The sequence below is a fragment of the Coenobita brevimanus genome, chromosome 34 (genome assembly GCF_032717465.1).
Source record: "Coenobita brevimanus isolate Jiangsu-jjx chromosome 34, ASM3271746v2, whole genome shotgun sequence".
Taxonomy (NCBI): Eukaryota; Metazoa; Arthropoda; class Malacostraca; order Decapoda; family Coenobitidae; genus Coenobita; species Coenobita brevimanus.
The window spans coordinates 5,068,486-5,089,846 of record NC_136987.1 but is presented as its reverse complement, the minus strand read 5'-3'; the positions used below and the strand labels follow the sequence as shown (position 1 = coordinate 5,089,846).

At 42.5% G+C, this 21,361-nt stretch overlaps 1 protein-coding gene across 1 annotated transcript in view; it reads left to right on the top strand.

Moving 5' to 3' along the window:
• The first annotated feature begins 5,219 nt into the window (after window positions 1–5,219).
• The window catches only part of LOC145396056 (nudC domain-containing protein 1), a 28,720-nt gene continuing 12,578 nt past the window's right edge, over window positions 5,220–21,361 (top strand). Inside the window, exons 1-7 of the mRNA XM_080269520.1 lie at window positions 5,220–5,353; window positions 7,332–7,480; window positions 9,201–9,413; window positions 14,902–15,124; window positions 15,616–15,825; window positions 17,275–17,433; window positions 19,429–19,580. Coding sequence (XP_080125646.1) covers window positions 5,239–5,353; window positions 7,332–7,480; window positions 9,201–9,413; window positions 14,902–15,124; window positions 15,616–15,825; window positions 17,275–17,433; window positions 19,429–19,580 — 1,221 coding nt within the window. The 5' untranslated portion in view covers window positions 5,220–5,238. The remainder of the gene's footprint in view (window positions 5,354–7,331; window positions 7,481–9,200; window positions 9,414–14,901; window positions 15,125–15,615; window positions 15,826–17,274; window positions 17,434–19,428; window positions 19,581–21,361) is intronic.

Genomic DNA, 21,361 nt, shown 5'->3' with positions numbered 1-21,361 from the left:
ATTTCCGGTATACTAGCTTTGGAGAGGAGTATGTTCAGGTTTGGCTAGGTTCTCCACTAGTGAATCTATACAGTACTTCAAAACACAATGTCTTCCCTATACAACATTCTGAAAAACTGAATCCACGAAATCCGAATCCGGCAGTACGTAAAATCGCAATGCCAAGACCCCCATATCAAGCATGCAGCAGACTTTTGACCAGCCGGCTGCTATGCAAGTCCAGATCCTGCAGAAAATGACCCCCCCCCCCCTTCGAAAAGTCTGACTACGGACCTGTGGTGGTGGTGGTAAAAGAGGTAGTAGCTGGTGGTGGTCGTGATGGTAGGTGTGGTGGATAATAGTGGTAGTAATGGTGGTTGGTTGTAATAACTACAGTGGTGATAATCCTGTTTGAGATCATACAGCCATTAATATTGATGTAATCATCATCCCATAAAAAAATTGTCTGTGTGTGTGTGTGTGTGTGTGTGTGTGTGTGTGTGTGTGTGTGTGTGTGTGTGTGTGTGTGTGTGTGCTTACCTAATTGTATCTTTACAGGAATGAGTCAAGCTCGTACTGTCCCGTGTCTTAAACCATATTTATCGTACATATCCTTAAATTTGTGAATTGTTTTGGCACACACTATTTCATTCGGTAGTGCATTCCACTGATCAATTGCTCTGTTTGGGAAACTGAATTTCCTTATGTCTTTATCACCTCTCTTCTTATGCAGTTTTTTGCAGTGTCCTCTTGCTGATGCTTCTCCATATGTTAAGTAATCATTTATGTCTATTTTCTCCTTCCCTGATATGCACTTATATAGCATTATCATGTCACCTCTTTTCCTTCTGTCCTGTAGTGTTGGTAGATTCAGTTTATTTAGTCCTTCTTCGTAGCTTAGGTCCCTTAAGCTTGGTATCCTTCTTGTAGCGGCCCTTTGAACTTTTTCAATCTTGTCTATGTGTTTTTTGAGATGAGGACTCCAGACTACTGATGCATATTCCAGGGTTGGTCTAATGAATGATGTTATTATCCTTCTTAGCATGTCTTCATTTATGTATGTGAATGCAATTCTCATATTTGCAAGCAGTGTATACATGTTCCGTACCTTCTCGCTGATGTGGTCAGCCGGAGATAGTCTGTTATTGATAATCACACCTAGGTATTTCTCTCTTTCTGATGTGTATAGGGTTTTATTTCCTAACTTATAATCCCAATCAGGTGTGTGTGTGTGTGTGTGTGTATCATCAAAATATCGTCTTCTTGCATGCCGAAGAGATTGGCAGAAAGGGAGAGGGGAAAGAAGGAGGGGTTGAAGAGGAGGCAGGAGGAGAGAAGGGGGGTATGGATGGGAGTGAGGAGGTAAGGGAGGAGGGACGGAGGTGGAAGGAGGAGGGGGGATGAAGGAAGCGTACTTTTCAGGGAGGAATGGAGGGAAGGAGAAAGACAAGAGGTGGAAGGATAAGGGGGGGGGGAGAAGGAAAGGAAATTGAGAAAAAAGGAAAAAAGATTGGGGGGGGGGGAGTAGAGGAAAGGAGGAGAGGAAGAAGGGGTGGGAAGGGAGGGAGGTGGTGGAAACAGACTTGTTAGTGGAGGGAGGGAGGGAAAAAGAGGGAGGAAAGAATTTGAAGGATGGAATTTGCCAGCTTTGGGTCAGTCTGGCTTGATATGTGACTGGTGAAAGTTCTCTGTTATTATGGTATTTCCTTTTCCTCCCCATTAATTGCTTTTATGACGATACTGATTTTGATTTGTATATTAAACACTCAAGCATTTATAAAGCTTACTCAGATAATTGAAATTGTAATAAAATGGGATAACAGCTATGTGTGGACGTTAGAGAGAGAGAGAGAGAGTGTGTGTGTGTGTGTGTATTTACCTATTTGTATTTACCTATTTGTAGTATACAGGAATTGAGCAATGCTCGTGTTGTCCTGTCTCCACATCCACATTTATCAAGTCTACCTTTACACACATGAATGTTTTTCTCATGCCCCACCTCTTTGTCTAAGTCGTTTCAAATATTTAAGAATATACCTAATTGTGTGTGTGTGTGTGTGTGTGTTTCCTGTGTATCTGTGGAATTTTGGTTTTCAGTAATGTTTATAGATATTTTGTGGTTGATGTTTTTAAAATGCGTGCTCCCACCGCCTGACCCCCCACCCCGCTACGGAGCCGCAGCCCTACCCCCACCCCAGGAGGACACCACGATGGGCCAGGTGAATGCGACACTGGCCCAAAGCGAGACGGGCTCAGGTACGCTCCGACCTTGTGTCCCTCTTCCCCTCAACCTGCCCAACCACGACATCACAGGAGTGCGAAACTACTTCTTAGCCGGACCAGCCCTCATCAGGATTGGGGTGGGACTGCTCCAGATACAGTCCCAGGCAGCACCGTGGTAATGGCCACTGTACGCACCAGGGAGGGCATGGCCATTGTACGTCCCTCAGCTGCTTCCTCCTGCAGCCTCGTAACGACGGCCATTGTACACACTGGGGAAGGAATGGCCACTGTTTGTCCTTCTACTGCAGTCACATCTAGAGCCTGCCTCGGTGTGACAGCCACTGTATGCACAGCGACAGGCAAAGGCAGGAGTGGAACCACGACGATGGCCACTGTACGCGTCGGGGAGGGAACGGCCACTGTACGTACCGGGAAGGGAACGGCCACTGTACATCCCTCAGCTACTTCCCGTTGGACAGGCAGACCTGTGACGATGGCCACTGTACACGCCGGGGAGGGAATGGCCACTACGTCTCTCATCTGTCTCTTCCTCCTTCGGGAGCAGCCCCGTGGCGACTGCCATTGTACGCGCTGGGGAAGGAACAGCCACTGTATCTCCTTCCGCTGCTACCCCAAGGGGCTGTGGAACCGCAACAATGGCCACTGTACGCATAAGGGAAGGGACGGCCACTGTACGCCCTTCGTCCACAGTCCCGAGGGTTCTCCCGGAGGAGAAGGTCCCTTGCATGGCCCACTCTCCACACCTCGGCTGCGTGGGACACCCTTCTGTCTCTCCCTTCAGGTGTAGTTCCCCGGATGTGCTGCTGTTCCAGGAGTGGTGGCAAGGTCCTGTTGCTGAAAATGGGGCTCACGCCCTCCAGCCTGCCCCTGGACGATGCCGGATCCTGACGGATGCCCTGCAGGCAGGGTGCCGCAGCCAACCCCTGACAGCGCCCCCACCTAGAGGCAACCACAGTCCCAGGCCTCCCAGGGCCAGCCCCCAGACCTCACGGCGGGACCACTCTGGCCCAGCCCTCTGCCAAGAGGAAGAAGCGGCAGACCCGACCCCTGACACTGTTTGGCCCCAGTCCCGAGGACCTCTCACCAGGTCTAGGCCCGAGCAGGAAAGGGCCTCCCTGCACCCAAGAACAGACACGCGCCCGGGCCGCGACGCCCCCAAGAGCTGTCCCGTGCCTTCTGCAGGAAGGCTTCCCAGTAGGGCTCCCTCCAACCCCCGGGCGCCACCTCAGTTAAGCCCAGACCTCAGCAGCCCAGTGACGACGCCTCGAGACCCCAGTGTCGTGCTAGAGACTTAATAGTGACAGTGACTGTATGTGGTATAGAAACAGTGAGACCGAAACACCACCCATAAAGTGTCTCTACCCCAGATTATCCAGAGTGCTGTGTTAATGCCTAAGCTCCCTAGAACCAGAGTAATATACTAGTGTATGGCCAAGAGACCAATATACCACGTGGAGTCCAAAGAGACCGAGTGTATGTACAGTGTCACCATATCTATGTGATATTTTCTTGTGTAGTAACTCAGGTGTAAGCACAGTGCCCATGTATTATATCGTACCAATATTAACTGACCTGTCACTATACCCCACCCACATTCAGTGTACCACTGTATGTATATTGTAAGGAAGTTGGACTAAGGGAATATATGTGTTAAGGTGTCTTGCCGAGTTTTTATGCCCTGTTCCTTTGTAAGTGTTCTATTTCCGGTCTAGAAAGAGGACCCCGCTCAGTCGCTGGTGTCTTTAGAACGAGAAGTCGGTCTAAAAACTCCCAGCATAACACTTCTAGTACTGCTACTACTCTCCCTGTAATGTTCATTCCAGTTTGGGTGTATTTAGTATGACCAGGAGTATAAGAGTATGATTATTTAAGTATGAGTTAAAGGTATACACAAGGAATCTTATACATGATTTTATGCTTAAGAAGATTTACGCATACGGCCCCTGAAGTCACCAAAAGCTGAGTGACAGTAAAGCCTGTACACAGGAGATATATCGCGGCGTGCGGGCTCATCTTGAAGTAGGCAAAGTGCAAGAGCAAGAGCTGGACGCCTAGTATGGGTACGGCGGTCCATCTTTGTGGTTTCTTCGTTCCTGTCTCTGCAGTCCCCCGTACGTGTGTATATCTATGCGTGTGAACACCTTTCCGGGAGAAATGCCGAAATCGGCATTTTTACCCCCGCAGATCGGCGAAAAAAAACGGCCGCGATTTAGCTCGTGTGAACTGTATCAGATAAAAACTGGGCCACCCCTTGGTAACCGCATCTTTAAAATCCTAGCTACGCACCCGCATGCAGGTGTCTGAAGTTCTCGTGATTGGCAATTGCAAAACAACACGTCAACTAACAACAACTTTCCCTCAAAAAGAATATAAGTGACTGAAAAGAAAGTGTTCAAAGTCCGAATTCGGTGACAACCGAATACTCCTGAACCACGGAGGCGAATCGGAAATGACAAAATCATCGTGGTGCTGTTTACATGACAAAACCTAGTCTTATAGACAAAAGCTTACTATGACCTGTGGGACATCAGACTGTCACTACAGACCAGGAACAAGAGGGATTAGTGACCAGTGTGTGTACATTATTTCCACACACATACACGCTTCCCTGACTGACATCTTAAATCCCACCTCTTAGCACCACCTTCTTTCTCTTATTCTTGTTACTCAGTTATATAAATGCTTGGCCAGTCATCCGTTGACGCCCATATTTTATAGGAACTAGAGGTTTATAAGATATCCTAGACATTGGTGTTGATCTCCCACTTCCCCATAATTCCTTGCCCCCTACTAAAATTATTATTTATATACCGGTACGCTTATGTTCCGTCTCTGTTCACCCATAAAGTGGCAAGGAGACTATGTTATTAGACCTTGTGAGGAGTTCCAAAAAGTTGTCCTTCCCGGCGATCGGCAGTCGGCAAGTGTATTGTCCTATAGGGCAACGGGATGTAGTAAGGTATCGTAAAAAGGCCCAGGAACGTCAAGAAAAGCGTGTAAACTTGATCATTCGTGATGGCAAAAGTTCTCTCTCTGAAGCCAGACCACAAGCTTATGAACCCTGATTTTGATGGGTATAAGCTTTGCTCTGATGCTGATATTACACTGTATTCTAAGCCCGTGTCAGAGGGTAAGGTGCTTGTATTTTGTACCGGAACCAACTGACTATTTTTCTCGTTTCCTTGGCTATCGAGTGGATTTACACAATGGATAAATTTGTATTGATAGTTAAATTATACATATTTATGTTGTCTTGGCCCGTAACTGATGTCATTTCCGAGCACTAAAAGATGACCTCATTTGGTAGGTCAGCAAATGTTTTTGACTCGGGTCTCCAACAAGACCAGTTTTAATGTGGATTTAGTTACTTATGGATGTTCAACAAGGTAGCGTATGTAATTTTCGGTGAAGCTGCAATAGAGTGTTCATGCATAAAATTGGAACTTTATTTTTTCCTTAGTAAACTATAATGTAATTATCATTGTAATAGTTTTTAAAAGTTGCAGAATTGTGTACTTTTGAAGAGAGAGTATCAGTTAGCTTATACAACCACCCTAGTTTTACATGCAGACCATGGCAAGGGACCACCTGCCATGCTGGACTGTCAGATTGATTTGGCTTCTATGTCAGTCTTTCATTAATCACTCATCCCTGTAACTAACATGACCTAACCAAGCCAAACACAACCTAACCTGACCTAATACAGCCATACCTAATTTAACCTAATCCAGTGAACTACAGTGATCCTGGGACAAATGAGCTTTAGACCCATTGCCCTCAGTAGGAAGCCACTGGTAATAACAACAAATATGACTTGGTGTTCCGTAATGAATGTTATTTCTGTGGCATTTGGGTGTTATGAATGAATTATACAATCTTTAGTAACATAAATGCTATTTCCATTGAATCTGGGTGTCATAAATAAATTATAGAGATATGATAGATATCATTTTATTAAACTATCGTAATTTTTAAACTGGAGCTCTCCAGCAGTTTGTCCTAATTTCCTACAAAATCTAGGATGCTTCCCACTTCCATAATATAATACATATATTGTGCCTTTCTCTGAAGAATGTCTATCTGTCTATCTATCTATTGCCTGACGCCATAATCCTGTAAGGGGTGGGCATTTGACTTTGAGTTATTTGTTGTACGGGGAGGGACATTAACCCTCCACCAACCCACTTGTTGATACGTAGGGAGCATGTATGGTTTGATTATATGGTTACCACCCAGCGTTGTAAATGGTTTCTTGGCTTACAGGAAACCATTTGGCTTGTCACTCAATGTAAAGCCACCTGTAAAGGAAATAAAAGTAGTAAGAAGTGACAGGAAAGATGGAAGAAATAGGAAGAGAGGAGGGCAGGCACAGAAAAAGAATGATAAAGACTAAGGAAGGAGTAGGGAACACTACATCAAGTGAGTGGATGATGGTCGCCACCACCTACCACTCTGAAGAATGTAATCTGATTATATTATCAGTTCTGTTGGTTTAGGTTTTGAATAGTTGAGGGTACTGGTATGCATAATTTTGAAACAACTAAATTAATTATAGAAACTCATTAGTTTTGCACACAAAGCAAGCCTAATGAAACATAACCTACTGAAATTAACATTTGCCAGTCCTGATGAAACATAACCTACTGAAATTAACATTTGCCAGTCCTAACCCTGGTATCATCAGTTATTCAGCAGAGTTTGGGTGCTATGAATGAATAAATATACCAGTATATTTTAATGAAAATCCTTGTCATTTACTTTTCAAAGTAAAATTTTAGATGTGGGAGCATCTCTAGGGTCAGTCACTTGGCCATACAGTGGTGCCTGTATCTCAGTTTTGCCATTTTAGTTGATGTGCTCTTGTTCCTTGGGAGTCTCTGATGTGCAGTAGGTAACATTTTGGAATAGCCTAAATGAAAAATACTTCATGGTTACAGCAAAACATACAGGTATGTTAATACACAGTTACAGCGTGACACAGGTAGGTACAAACAAGTGGTGGAGGACTCGGTGAAAAAGTGAACTTATACTTTCAAGCATATCTGTTAATTAACTTTGCCAAGGAAATAAATATACAGTAATAATACCTGACGGACCACTGTTACCAGGTTTGGAGTCACGTCCTGCTGGGCCCACCTGCTACCTGGGGACACGACTAGAGGCACTCCACAACCACTTGTTCCCTGACCCCTTCCACCCTGGCGCTGTGTACTACTTCACCTCACGAGGCCATCTCATCAAAGCCTCTTATTCTGAGGTCAGCCCTTGTGTACAGTACAGTAATCTCTTGTTATATTTGAGTAACGCATTCCAGAATATCACCTTTTTTGTCATACAGCTGGTACTGTAAAATATGAGACTTTATGAAATCAGCTTTGTAGGTGGAAATGGAACTTTACTAAGCAAGCTTTTGAAATTTACACTGGACTTAAAGAAAGCATTAAAAAACATCATAGTTATAATGAGAACTTAGTTACGGCAGCTCGTTTAGCATACCGGTATTTATTTACCCAGCAATTAGTCTTTTTCCAAAATCTTGTAGGACAGAATAGAGCCAGTAATGGATAAAATTTTAAGAGAAGAACAAGCGGAATTTGGAAAGGATCGAGGTTGTAATGATCAGATTTTTATTGTAAGGCATCTAATGCAACAAGCTAATGAGATGAAAATACCACTTAGTATGTGTTTTGTGGATTTTGAAAAGGCGTTTGATAGTGTTTCACGTGGAGCTATGTTGAAAATTATGAGATTCTATGGTATACCAGAATAGTTTGTAAATATTAGTAGAAGCATGTATGAAGGTACTTTTTGTAAGGTAATGGTGGGTGGTTCTTTGAGTGATCCATTTGAGGTTAGGTCAGGAGTGATTCGAGGAGGAGTTCTTTTGCCTTAGTTTGTTTTGGTTATGGATTATGTTATGAGAAAGGTTGTAAGGAGAACAGGTGCAGGAATTAACTGGAAAGAAAATAAGAGGCTGACGGATTTGGACTATGCTGATGATATTGTACTGATTTGCGGAAGTATTTACGAGATGTAGAGGGTGCTTGATTGTCTGGTGGAGGAAGGAGAAAATGTGTAATTGGTAATAAATTGTGGAAAGACTGAAATTATTATTATGAAGGTGGAGAACCAAACAGATTGTGTATTTGGGAATAATGTGGTGAAGAATGTATAAAACTTTAAATATCTGGGAACGATTGTATCATGTAATGGATCATTAAACAATGAAATTGAGGAGAGGATTAGACAGGCTTGGCAAGCTGTTGGAATGCTGAAATATGTTTGGAATAATAATATGCTTTCGGCACATACTAAAGTAAAAATTTACAAGTCCGTGGTTAAACCAATTTTAATTTATGGTCATGAGTCATGGTACAGTACAATGGCAACATCAGAAAGTATTAGGATTTGAGAATAAAATACTGAGAGGATTCTTGGGGTAAAGTGGCAAGATAGAGTTACAAATGAAAGAGTAAGGGATATTACGAGAGTGGAACCAGTTGATAAATGTGTGAGACTGTCTCGCTGGAAATGGCTGGGGCACATATATAGAAAAGAAGGCAGCTTAATACAGGATGTGCCAGAGTGGACTGCTAGAGGAAGAAGAGGCAGAGGTAGGCCGAGGGAAACCTGGTTGAGAACAGTGAAAAGAGAAGCAGGAGAGGAGTGTTGGTGGGACCTGAAGGAGATGGCAAGAGACAAATATTGGTGGAGAGAGTTCATCGAGTCCCTATGCATCCCATGGAATGCCACAGGAAATGATTGATTGATTGATTGATTGATATCATAGCATATTACTGTAGCTAATTTCATGAAAGGTCTGTCTAGGTAATTCATATACAGTAGGTTTACATAGTGCAAGTACCAAATGTATACTGTACTGTATTTTGAAATAATTTTGAACTGGAATGTTAGCTAATATTTTGGACTCATACAGTACTGTGTTTTCAATTTTCCATGCCCTATCTTCACAACAGGACCTGCGCTTAAGTGCTGGGGAAGTGGTGTGGCAAGCAGACATATCAGAAGAGATTAATCAAGATGAAAATGAAGGTGAAGTTGGGCAGAGGCAGTACCATGCATCTGTTTGCTTCCCTTCCCCAGACGTGGCGGTGGCAAGTAATGGGCGAGGGAGCCTACACCTCCTGCAGACAGGAGACCGCACCCCACATAGTAGTCATTCATGGCTGGTGGGTTGCAGGTCCATTCCAGGTTTTCCCATCTGTTGAGTTAGTCCTGCACACTTCAGTTATACGGTACTCATTTTTTAGTCATAAACACTGAGAATTAGTTTATTGTTTAGGCTCCAGTGTCATATAAGTTGTGGCATTCCTGTAATTTCCACTCTATAGTGCAGATCTTTAAAAAAAAAAATAAAAAAAAAAAATAATAATTTTGCGTAGTAGTCGTAGCAGTAGTTCCCTAGGCAGTCTGGCCGAACAGCCCCGAGTCCCTTAGGAAGGCCATGGCTGAGACCGGGCTTTCCCACAGAGCTCTAAAGAGTGTATGTTGTGTCGTTGGCGTAGGTGATTGTGTGCATTGCAGTCTTCCATAATGTGCTTGATAGTATGGGGTGCTGTGTTGCATGCTGGGCCGGCATCAGCAACGGAGTAATCCATCCTCTTCTGGTAGCCTAAGAGGGCTGGATGGTGCCAACATCTCAGCCTGACCCTGTGGACCCTGTCATGAGGAAGATAGGATTCAGAAAGGTGGATATCAGGATGCCGTGCATGCAGCTGTGTGTTGTCTTTAAGTGACTGAATGGAGCTGCGAGAGATCTGAGTGTGGATATGCTTCTGGAGGCTGGTCTGAGGTGGACGAGGGGGGAGAGAGGATAGTATTTGTGTATGGTATCGTGTGCTGGGTGTTGTTTTGATGTTCCTTGGTGTGGTTGGATGTGCTGCCATGTAATATAGTGGATGTTGTGGGTTTGTGGAGGCTGCAGCAAGAAACTGGGTGCCTCTCATGTCTAGGTGATCCTTGACTTTGAGGACTTTGGTTTCTTGATGTAGGTGGTCTGTGGGTGTAGTAGCTGTGCAGCCTGTGATTATTTTTAGGGCCTTGTTTTGTATGGTCTGTAGAGTGTTCTAGTGTGTTTTGGTGAGGTTAGGAGCCCAGGCAGGGCCTGCATAATTCATCACTGAATGTATGTATTGTTTGTATACTGTGGTGGTGGTTTCTTTGTTGTGTCTGAATGTCATATGGGCAAGTGACCTCAAGGCATTGAGTCTTGGTGTTATTTTATTTTTAATGTTTGTGATATGTTGTTTAAATGACATTGGTGTATTGTATGTTACACCGAGAATTTTGTGTGTGTGTGTGTGTGTGGTAGGAGAGTGTTGTTTATGGTGAGGTGTGGGATGTGACTGTGTTCTGCTGTCCAGTTTGTGAGATGGGTCTCTGTAGATTTGGCTGGGGCTATTTTGAGCCTGTTTGTGGTGAACCATTCTTGTAGTGTGTTGAGGTAAGGTTGGATGCTGTGTGCACCTGTGTTTGCATTTTGGTGCATACATGTATGTGTTATATCATCTGCATAGGAAGCTATGTGTATCTGTGGTGTGTGGGGTGTGGGTATGTCGTGCAAGTTTAGGTTAAAGAGTGTAGGGGACAAAACAGATCCTTGGGGGACGCCATTTTTGAAGTTTCTGATGTTAGAAGACTGACCGGCAAATGTTACGTGTGCACATCTGCTTGCTACGTAGTTTGCCAGTCATCTTTTTGTGTTATTGTGCATGTTTGTGTTGAGTATTTTGTTTGTGGGGTTGTGGCGGGGGATGGCATCAAAAGCTTTGCTGATGTCTAGTGTGATTAGGAGTGTTCTGTGTGGTGGCGTGGCTGAATTCATGCCATCGAAAACTCTCTGTGTAAGGTCTGTAAGAAGGGTGTTTGTGGAGTGTAGTGGTCTAAAGCCATGTTGTGATTGGGCTAGGGGAATGTGAGGTGTGACTAGTTGTAGTACCAGTCATTCAGTGACTTTAGAGGGGGTGCAGAGGAGTGTGATGGGGCGGTGTGAGGAGGGTAACGTCGAGTCTTTGTTGGGTTTAGGGATAGTGATGATAATGCCATGCTTCCAGATGTTGGGTATTATGTTGTGTGAGTATCTGTAGTTTGATATGTTGGTGAGTTTTTTTTTTTTTTTTTTTTTTTTTTTTTTATGCGAGGAAGAAGGAACCAAAGGCCATGAGCCCGCAGTAACAGTTCCCTCCAAGAGAAAAACAAAATACAATAGAGAGCCAAATTCAAGATCCGATCATTTTGAGATGCCTGGACACACTGCGTTTGAAAGACTGGAGATCATACGCAGCAGGAAATACAGACAGAGGGAGACAGTTCCAGAGCTGACCTGTTGCATAAGTGAAAGACTGGGAGTAACGGTTAACTCTTGCATTAAAGAGTTGGACAGAAAAGGGATGAGAGTTTGCTGCCAGACGGGTGCTATTCGCCCGTCGTAGAGGTGGAGGAATGCAAGCAGACAGTTCAGAGGAGCAGTGACCATTAAAGTAGCGATAGAAAAGAGATAAAGATGCAACAGTGCGGCGAAGAGACAGAGGTTGAAGGGAGTCAGTAAGAGGAGGAGAGTTAATGAGACGAAAAGCCTTTGAGTACTTGTATGCCTTGTGGTCCAAGGTGTTTAAGGTGAATGTTGCTTATGTTGTCTGGTCCACAGGCAGATGAGTGCTTAAGGTTGTTAATGATGTGCTTCGTCTGGTTGTAAGTGAAAGGTGCATAGTCTGGGTCTGTGGGGAACTGTCTCTTACGTCGGATGATATGTTGGTCTTCGGGATGGGGTTTAGATGGCTGACTTGTGAAAAGTGATTGATGAGAGTGTTTGCTTGTTGTTTGTTTGAGGGTATGGTGTCTGTTGTTGTGATGGCAGCGTGTGATTGTGTGGTGTTGCTGTTGGAAAGTGTGATGCTGTTTAGTGTTTTGTAGAGTTTGCTGTTTGCTGATGTTTGTTTTGTGGTCAAGTGTTTGGAGATAATTTTTCCAGTTTAATGTTTGGAGTTTTGATATTTTTTATTTATTTGAGTTTTGAGTTCTTGTATTTTTTGTATGGTGTCCTGTGTATGGGATGTTGGGGAGTGTCGCAGTGTGTCCCGTTGCATGATGAGACCTTGAATTTCTGGTGTGAAAGGGGTAGGTGGTGGCGACCATCATCCACTCACTTGATGTAGTGCTGCCTACTGCTTCCCTAGCCTTTATCATTCTTTTTCTGTGCCTGCCCTCCTTTCTTCCTATTTGTCCCATCTTTCCTGTCACTTCTTATTGCTTTTCTTTCATTTACAGGTGGCTCTACATTGAGTGACAAGCCAAATGGTTTCCTGTAAGCCAGGAAACCATTTACAGTGCTGGGTGGTAACCATATAACCAAACCATACATGCTCCCTACGTATCAACAGGTGGGTTAGTGGAGGGTTAGTGCCCCTTCCTGTAAAACAAATAACTCAAAGTCAAATGGCCACCCCTTACGGGATTATGGCATCTGGCAATAGATAGATAGAAGTTGGGGTTGTGTCTCCTTCTGTTGCCTCTAGGGATGTGTCTTTTGTCTGCATTTTGTATAATTGTATTGAAAGTGTGCACAGCGGTGTTGATGTTTGTGATGGGTGTACTGTTTAGTGCTTTGAAATGTTGTTCTGTTTCATTTACAAAGGCCTCCCAGTTGGCTGTTTTATAATTAGTGTATGTGTGTTTGTGGCCAGCTGGGGTGAGTCTGGTTTTGGTAGTGATGATGATGATCGAGAGGTGATCAGAACCTAGGGTTTTGACCACTCTCCAGGATGTAGTGGGGGCGAGGTTTGGGGAGCAGAAGGTAATGTATTTCTGGGGATGATGGGAGGAAGAGGGCTTGGTATGGGATATGGGTATGTTGGTCTAGATTGTTTAGTATGAAAAGATTATTTGTCTAGGATTGTAGTACCAGCACTCTGTCTGTGTCAGGGTTGTTGACATGCCAGACATTTCGGTAAATATAGGTGGTGCCATTAATCAGTTTTTATAAATCTCTTAAGGCAGTCAGGGATATGGATAGGGTCCCATACAAGCTGCATGAGATCATTAAGGTTAGGAAAACTGTAGGCTTGTTCATCAGGTTGGTCAGTACTTTACTGTATGTGTGTGGAGAGAAAACCATAGATGGTGGTGAAGATTGAAATCTCCTGAACTAGACATTTCATGGAAAGGAGAATTAGGAAGAATGCTTTCAGTTTTAGAAGTGAGATGCCTGGTAGTCAAATAATTTTGGGTAATCCTTAGGATTAGGGAATGAATAAGTAACACAGATGTATAAGAGGTGCAGTGGTGTGAGAGATGTAACCAGTTGTGAACACAGTTGTCATATGTAATGAAGATTGTGTCATTCAGTTAGGGTTGGAAGAGTCTGTCATAGGGTAGCTATTTGGTTCTGGATTTCAGCATGAGTTTTACTGCTTGTACCATATGAAATGATTAATGTGGAGTGGTGGCGAAGAATTAGGTGTGATTGCAAGAGTCAGAGGTGGCTGAAAGAAAATGATAGCATTCTTTCCTATGCAAATGGTGAAGGAACTATTTATTCCCATGAAGGAGAAGTTGTATCCTTAACATTTGAGAAGAATCATGCTCTGTGGCAGGCAAACATGGAATAAGGAAACAGTGTGAGTTGACGTGTATTAGTAAGGTATGAATGTTGGGACTTGAGAGAATAAAGGTAAAGTACAGTGGGGTTAGATGCCATGTGGTGCTTAGCTGCTGTGCTTGTCTCCATAACTTAGGCCTTTGTGCCTTTGGAGTTTTTTTTTTCACCCAATATCTTGGGATACAAAGTCACTGCATCATAAGGGCTACCACAGTTACCTCCCCTAGCCATTACCTAAGGTACTGATATTCATATTTCCTACCAACTCATAAAGAGTGGATGGACACCTGAGTCAAGTGATGCCAACTATCCACACCAGGATTTGGACTCTGGCACTAGTTGGCTGGCAGCTTCAAATTTGGCAGCATTTACCTCTGTCACTGCCATGGTGGCTGAGTGGAGAGAATGTTAGAGTAATTTGGTAATGTTGTACAAATTTGATTATGGAAGGGAGACCAAAAATTTGAATATGTAAAGGAGACCCTTTGCAGACTCATGAATGTGTTCTAACAATGGAGCTGAAGGGTTTGTCAGTTTGACAGTGACACAGTGCTACACTTAGGAGCTTGAAAGAGTGGCCATCAGTTAAAAGCACACACACACACACACACACACACACACACACACACACACACACACACACACACACACACACACACACACACACCTATGAAATATCCATCATCGTTATCATCCTTCCCTCCCCCCCAAAATGGTATGGGATAGGATCCTGAAAAAAGGAAACACATGAAAGAAGGAGAACTGTCTATGGCAAGCTCAGTACAGTGGACTACACACTCATTTACTTATGATTCAAACCTCTAGATTTTGGACTGTACTGCACAGACGTAATCATAAGTACAAATTTATATTGGTATTTTTCTTTTTGGATGTACCGTATTTCATGTTATCTGTCAGATAGAATATTGCCTTTCAGATTGTATACATGGTAATTTACTAACAGGAACTAATCCTTCATCATGTAATACTTTGCTAGTGTAAATTTCTTTCCTAGTTATGTGCTTAGTACTTAAACTGAAGTAGCTGCTTCTCTCTTTCAGGTTAATTTTGAAATGGAGACAGCAAGAGGGTTACTGCACCAGGCGTTCTTGAAGGCTGGGACCTCAGAAAGTGATGAAATGACAATGGAGTGCCTCCTTCTTTCAGTCACAACCCCCACATTACTAAGAGAGAATTCAGATTTTGTTATAACAGATGAGCAACTAACGAACACCAAGGCAACATCACTTCATCTGCTTCACTGGCTTACGCTTAAACAAAATGGTTAGTGGTAAAGAGAAATGTACCCAGAGGAGCTGGGATTATATTATTAAACCTTAAAGTGGGAAGATAGTGAATAGGTCCAAGTTTTTAATATTTTCTGAAGAATGTGATGATGATAGAATATGTGTGACCTTTTTATATCATTGAATGCAGCCTTGTGTTTAATGTGGGGTGCATGCTGATTACATCAGATAATTATAATAAATAATTATATATAAATGGCCATCAGGAATTTGCCCCTTTCTTACTTATTTGGACTCACAGCTTTATAAGTATGGCCATTGTTGAGAGAAGAGGCAAAAATGTAAAATGATGCAAGCTAAGAAAGCAGGGGAAATAGGCTGGTTATCAAATCTTAATATACAGTATAATGTAGCTACTGGACCAAGGTAGCCTAGCCTTGGCATCTTATACCTGGAAGGGGATAATATGGGCTTAGCTGTTAACAGTACCATTTTACATGATCTGCATGCAACTCATTCTACCTGCAGGGCCATCATGGGAAGTGGGGTGCACGAGGGTGATGGCGGGCGAGGGAGTTATCCAGTATTGCTTCCTGGATAGCAGTGCCTCAGGAGTTATCCTTCTCACTCATAAGAATTACTCCTTTGTTGCTGACTCAGAATGTCCCATAGTTAAGCCAGACAAGGAGGAGGCAAAGGATGTGGATGGACCAAAGTTCATGTACATGCAGACTAATGGTAATTACTGTATTTTTCTGTTGCATGATTCACTGTGCATTTTTCATCATCATCATCATCCAGATCATTCCCATCCCAAGGTGGGGTAAGGTATGGTCCAGAGAGCCAGAACAAAACTGATAGAATGAGATACTAACCAGAGTGAGGCACACATCCATTCACACCATTCAAACCCCCAGAATCCTGACTCCACCTAATTGGTATTTAAAAAATAAAGAAAACACACATTCCATGCATAGCTTCACATTGACCTGTCTGACACAGCCAGTCTGATGACTTTCGTGTTAAAAAGGGGTGCCAAACCCTGGTCATACATCATCTGCACAAAACTCATTCGGCCAGCTCGATTGTTTGTCAGCTCCCTAACCTCATTAGCTCCTGTACCTCTTTTCTTTCATGCTCTCGTTTACCATATCTATCCTCTATCTTCTAGGCCTTCAGATTATATTTGATTAATTCACATTTACCAAATACAGTAATGCGATATAGTACACCCTCGATATAACGAACCAATTGGTACCAGACCCTTGACGTTAAAGCCAATAGTTTGCTAAAGCCGAAAACCATGCTGTTTGGTAATTTCCCAGGTCTCGTGGATTTTACCGAATGAAGATAATTAAATATAGAGTGTCGTTCGACCGTACACTCGCCGTACACTTGCTGTACACTTGATACAATAACATACTGTACAGCTAGATTTAAATGGCTCTTTTTCTCAATAAATGCCCTGTTTACCAAATTAAGTGTTTATTTTCACTTTTCAGGAAGTAATTGTACTGCAAATAAAGACAGCAAGTAGGCCTTGGGTAAATCTATGTTCTTTCTTCATGCCACGCTGCTTGGTGTTTCCTGCGCATCCATTTTTTTACCGAACAAAATTCGTTAAATGAAGATAACATGAGCCAGCTCAAGGTTGTAGTTAAAACCAAAATTCGTTAATAGAAGGATTAGTATATCGGTGTACTATACCTATATCTTGATACATCATAGCTTGTATTCTTGAGAAATTCCTATCTGTTACATTTAACCAGATTGAACTAGTGTATATCTATTTTAGTCAGTGCTTTGATACATTAGGTGGTCACATACATCAGTTGGAATGATGGCCTTACTGTGTACAGATTGGTTCATATCTCACAAAGATAGCTGAAGGATCTTTTATAAAGTATTATTATGAAGGATGTAGGTTAATCTTCAACTTTTAATTGTTCTGGACTGCAGTAGCCTAGATTTGATATCCCTACATCTCAAAAGCAGTTTGGTACAGTAATATGAGACTTGCTGTTAACCCCTTTATATGTGCTCTACAGTACTTTTTAAAACAATACCCGTTCCCTTTAAAATTTTCGGGAGTAATGTTCATTTTCATAATATATTCAAAATATAAACTATTCGGTAGTTACTGTATATACATATTAAAAAGTATATGCTTCACATTCTTTCTGGCAGAGGATGTAACTGTGTGGGTGAGTGTTGGTGAGGCCTTGAAGGGTGACATAAATGTGCAGGTGACAACAAAGGAGCTCAGTGTGAAGGTGAAGGAGGATGAGGTACTACAAGGCCATTTCTTCAATGCTGTTCAAGCTGACCTCACCACATGGACACTAGGTAGCTGTTTGAATTGTTATTGTTATTGCCCCCTATTACAGTAAAAGTCCCATAATCCGAATGGCAGGGGACCGAGGGTTTTTCGGACTACTATTTTTTTTTTCTGACTGTTGGGAGGGACCTTTGAAAGCATTAGAAATATTGTATGTACATGATCATTAAAAACTTAAAATCAGTGGGTTATTGTGTTACTCACTGTAGATGAATAGGTGCAGGCGGGTACATCCAAGTCAAAGAGCAAGTCCAAGCCAGATTAATCCTTAAATGAAACCCAGAAAAATGAGAAAAAAAAGCTAAGAAAAATTCAAAACATTTCACCTTGGAGAATTCGGAGTAATGGGATATTCGGATTATTGGCGGTTGGATTAGAGGACTTTTACTGTATTATTATTATTACCGGTATTAGTAGTAGTACTGTAGTATTTTGTTAACTTTTGCTCTTCAGAGATGAATGGCTGGTTACCTTTGCCTTAAATGTTATGAATAAGTATAATCCTGGGCACGTATGCCTGTCATGGAACATTAAAAAGTTGGATGGTATATAGATGGTTATTATTGCGGGTGTCATTATTTTTTATATTGTTTTTATTGGTATTTTTTGCTTTACTCTTGTTATTGTTATTAACCCCTGTTTGCTAATACTTCTTTGTTTATAACATCCTTGCTACTACCTGACATTTTTATTCAGTTTTTGAAGTACGTTTAATAGTATGTTGGTTAAAAATAATCATGATATGAATGATACAATATGAATTTATGGTGTTATAAAGGTAGTGGTAAGTTGTAGTAAAAGATGTAGTGCTGTTAGACGTAGGCTTCAAAATAATGCTGATTTTGTGTGTGATATTCTGTATATGGGGGAGCATGCTGAGACTTAGAGGCATGAAAGGACTGACCTTGCTGGAGAGTCTCAAGTGTGTGGAGGAATTTTATTATTTGGGGGACATGTTATGTGCAGGAGGTGGGGCTGCAGCTACCTCTTTGGCTAGGGTAAGGAGTGGTTGGAAGAAGTTCAGGGAGCTGTTGCCTCTACTGACAGTGAGAGGGCCCTCCCTGTGTGCTAAGGGGTCCATGTGTGCAGCATGTGTTAGGGGTGTAATGCTGTAAGGTAGTGAGACCTGGGTAGTAAAAGAAGAGGATATTCATTGCTAAAACACACACTGATAATGATTAGATAGATTTTTAATGCATCCTTGAATGACAGGTCTGGAGATGTTTAGGATTGCGAATGAGGGGTTGTGAGGTAGAATGGGACTTGAATGTATTGATGTTGTGATGAGAAGGGGTGGATTGTTTCGGCATGTTTAGATCATGGAAGATGACAGCTAGATGTGGAGAATGAGAGGTGTTATTGTTGAGGGTAAGATTGCAAGAGGCAAACAAAAAAGCCCTAGGATGGGGTCATAGTGTGTGACTTCAGAGATAAGCGACAGAATAGGGGGGCTGCAAGAGATCAAGCAGCATGAAGAGCTAATATTAGGTGACCAAGGCTGATGCATGGAAGCATGTTGGATTCATCATAAATGAAGCAAAATGAAGTTATAGCATATGGAAAATGAATCTGCAATAGCTCAGTACAGAAATTAATCAAATTATGCCTGTCTCCTGTATACCACTGTGATCTAGCTGTAATATAAAATGTATTGTTATAGTGCTACCTTCAGACCACTCTAAGCTAAGTGACAAGCTGTATGGTTTTATTCACTCCAGGAAGCTATTCACTACATTGGGTGATAACCATATGATCAGTAATGGACACCTGGTTATCTACTGTAATGGGTTGAACCATACAAGCCAGATGTGGTCCATGAGGATTAAAATCTGAGGAATAAGTGGGAGTATTGCCCGTTTAATGTCACACAGGGAGGAACGACTGCTACCTCATCTTAAATATTGGAACTGAATGATCAGTCTGTGGGCCCCTATGCCCCTGATGGGGGCAAGAAAGAGTCGGATGATGAGGATGATGATGATTATCATGATTTTTCTCTTTAGGTGATGGGAGGCTAGAGATAGTGGTGGCCAAGAGTGTGGAGGATGAGAGGTGGGAGAGCCTCTTTGTAGCAGGGGAGGCAATGGGGGAAGAGGTGGAAGAGCCAGGGTCAGAGATTGCATCCCGCCTGGCTCATCTTACGTCCGACAAATGGGTGAGTTTCCCTTTTTTTTTTTTTAACGCTATTAAATGGTTGAGTTGTCCTCCGTTTTTTTCTTACATGTTTGAATCAAGGTATAAACTTGGAATGTCTGTTCCCTGAGATCCAGCAGTCCTACAAGTCACCCGCCATCACAGCCATTTCAGCACTAATACCCAATCTCCAATCTCCACACAGCTAAGGGTGTTTCATTCAGGACTGATGTGCTGGTATTAATGGGCGTGTTTTTATAATTTGCCAGTGATGAAGGTTAGACTTCAGCCCTTTTGATAGTGTTTTTCTTTTTTAAGTCTTGTGATGTCTTGTTTTTGGTCTGTTCATACTGCCTTCATATGGTTTTTTTCAAATTTGGAAGGTCCCATACTGAAGGAGTTAATGAAGACTCTATCTATTCCCTCCAGTTTGAAGAATGTAAGCTATTTTGCTGAATAAAGTAATTGGGATCTCCCTAAAATAGACTAAAAATGGCACTGTAGTGAGGAGCCTAATCCAAAATAACTACAGTAACCTCTCAAATAACGCGAGGGTTAGGTTCTTGGAGAGGTCGCGTTAGTTAAACACGCGTTTTTTAAACATAATTTTCCCATAAGAAACAATGGTAATATTGGGCGTTACGTTCTTGGACTCTGGGAAAGTCTATCCATTTGGGGAGTTATGCTACTCTAAACTTAAAAGCAACAATATTAATTTGAAGGAAAATCCACGTAAAAAACAAAAACAGTATATCTGGGGAGAAATAAACAACATTTGAGCCCTAGTTGGGCCGAAGTGTTGTTTGCTTCTCCCTAAATACATATACTGTTTTCGTTTTTTACATGGATTCTCTTTCAATTCTGCTTCATTCACGGCATTGTGAAAGTTCCTCAACATTATTAATGCATTAGTAGGTCATAAAAACACTACAGTAAAAGCAACATTTTCATTACAGTAAGTAGGTCACAAACAATAACAACACACAGCCTCACTTCATCTATGCATCACTCGTCGTCTGCTGCTGTCCCTCCTTACCCAGCTACCCCACCTCCCGCCGCTCCCCACCCTAAATTTGTTGTCCCTCCTCTCACTGCTGTCCTTCCTCTTCCCCTTCCTCTGACTCCCGTGCTACTGGTGATGAAGATAACTCCCTTAAGTTTTATGTCTTCTTCATAAAGAACTGCTCTATCTTGGTCTGATTGGTTTTCTTCTTTCTGTTCTGCAGCATCAAGCTGTAACAATTTAGATCTACCACCACTTTCCTGGCCAAATTTTGTCCGAAAGTGAGCCAAATTGCTCAGAATGGGGCCAAACTTCATTTTCAAATATTATAGTTTGAATAAAACCAGTTTAAGCAACAGACAAATAATAAATTGTATTAATGCATTAACTGCCACACACGGTCTATCAGCTCAGGACTGTCCAAGGCGCGTGCGGCTAATTTGAAACCATCACATACGTGGAAAGTCGCGTTAAATCGAGAAACCCTTGTTAGTTAAACATATCTCCTTAAATATTTCTATCTATCTATTGCCAGACGCCTCAATCCCGTTTGGGGTGGCCACAAACAAATCGCCTCCAAGTCGCCCTGTCCCCCGCCATTTCACTGCCCTGCTCCCAACTCACACCCCCCTCTCTCATATACCTCTCCACCCCATCCCTCCATCTCATCCTCGGCCTCCCCCTCCCTCTTCCCCCCTCCACCTCGCTCACATACACTCTCTTCGTCAGTCTTTCACCCTCCATCCTCTCCACATGGCCAAACCACCTCAGTGTGTTCCTCATAACGCTTCCTATCACAT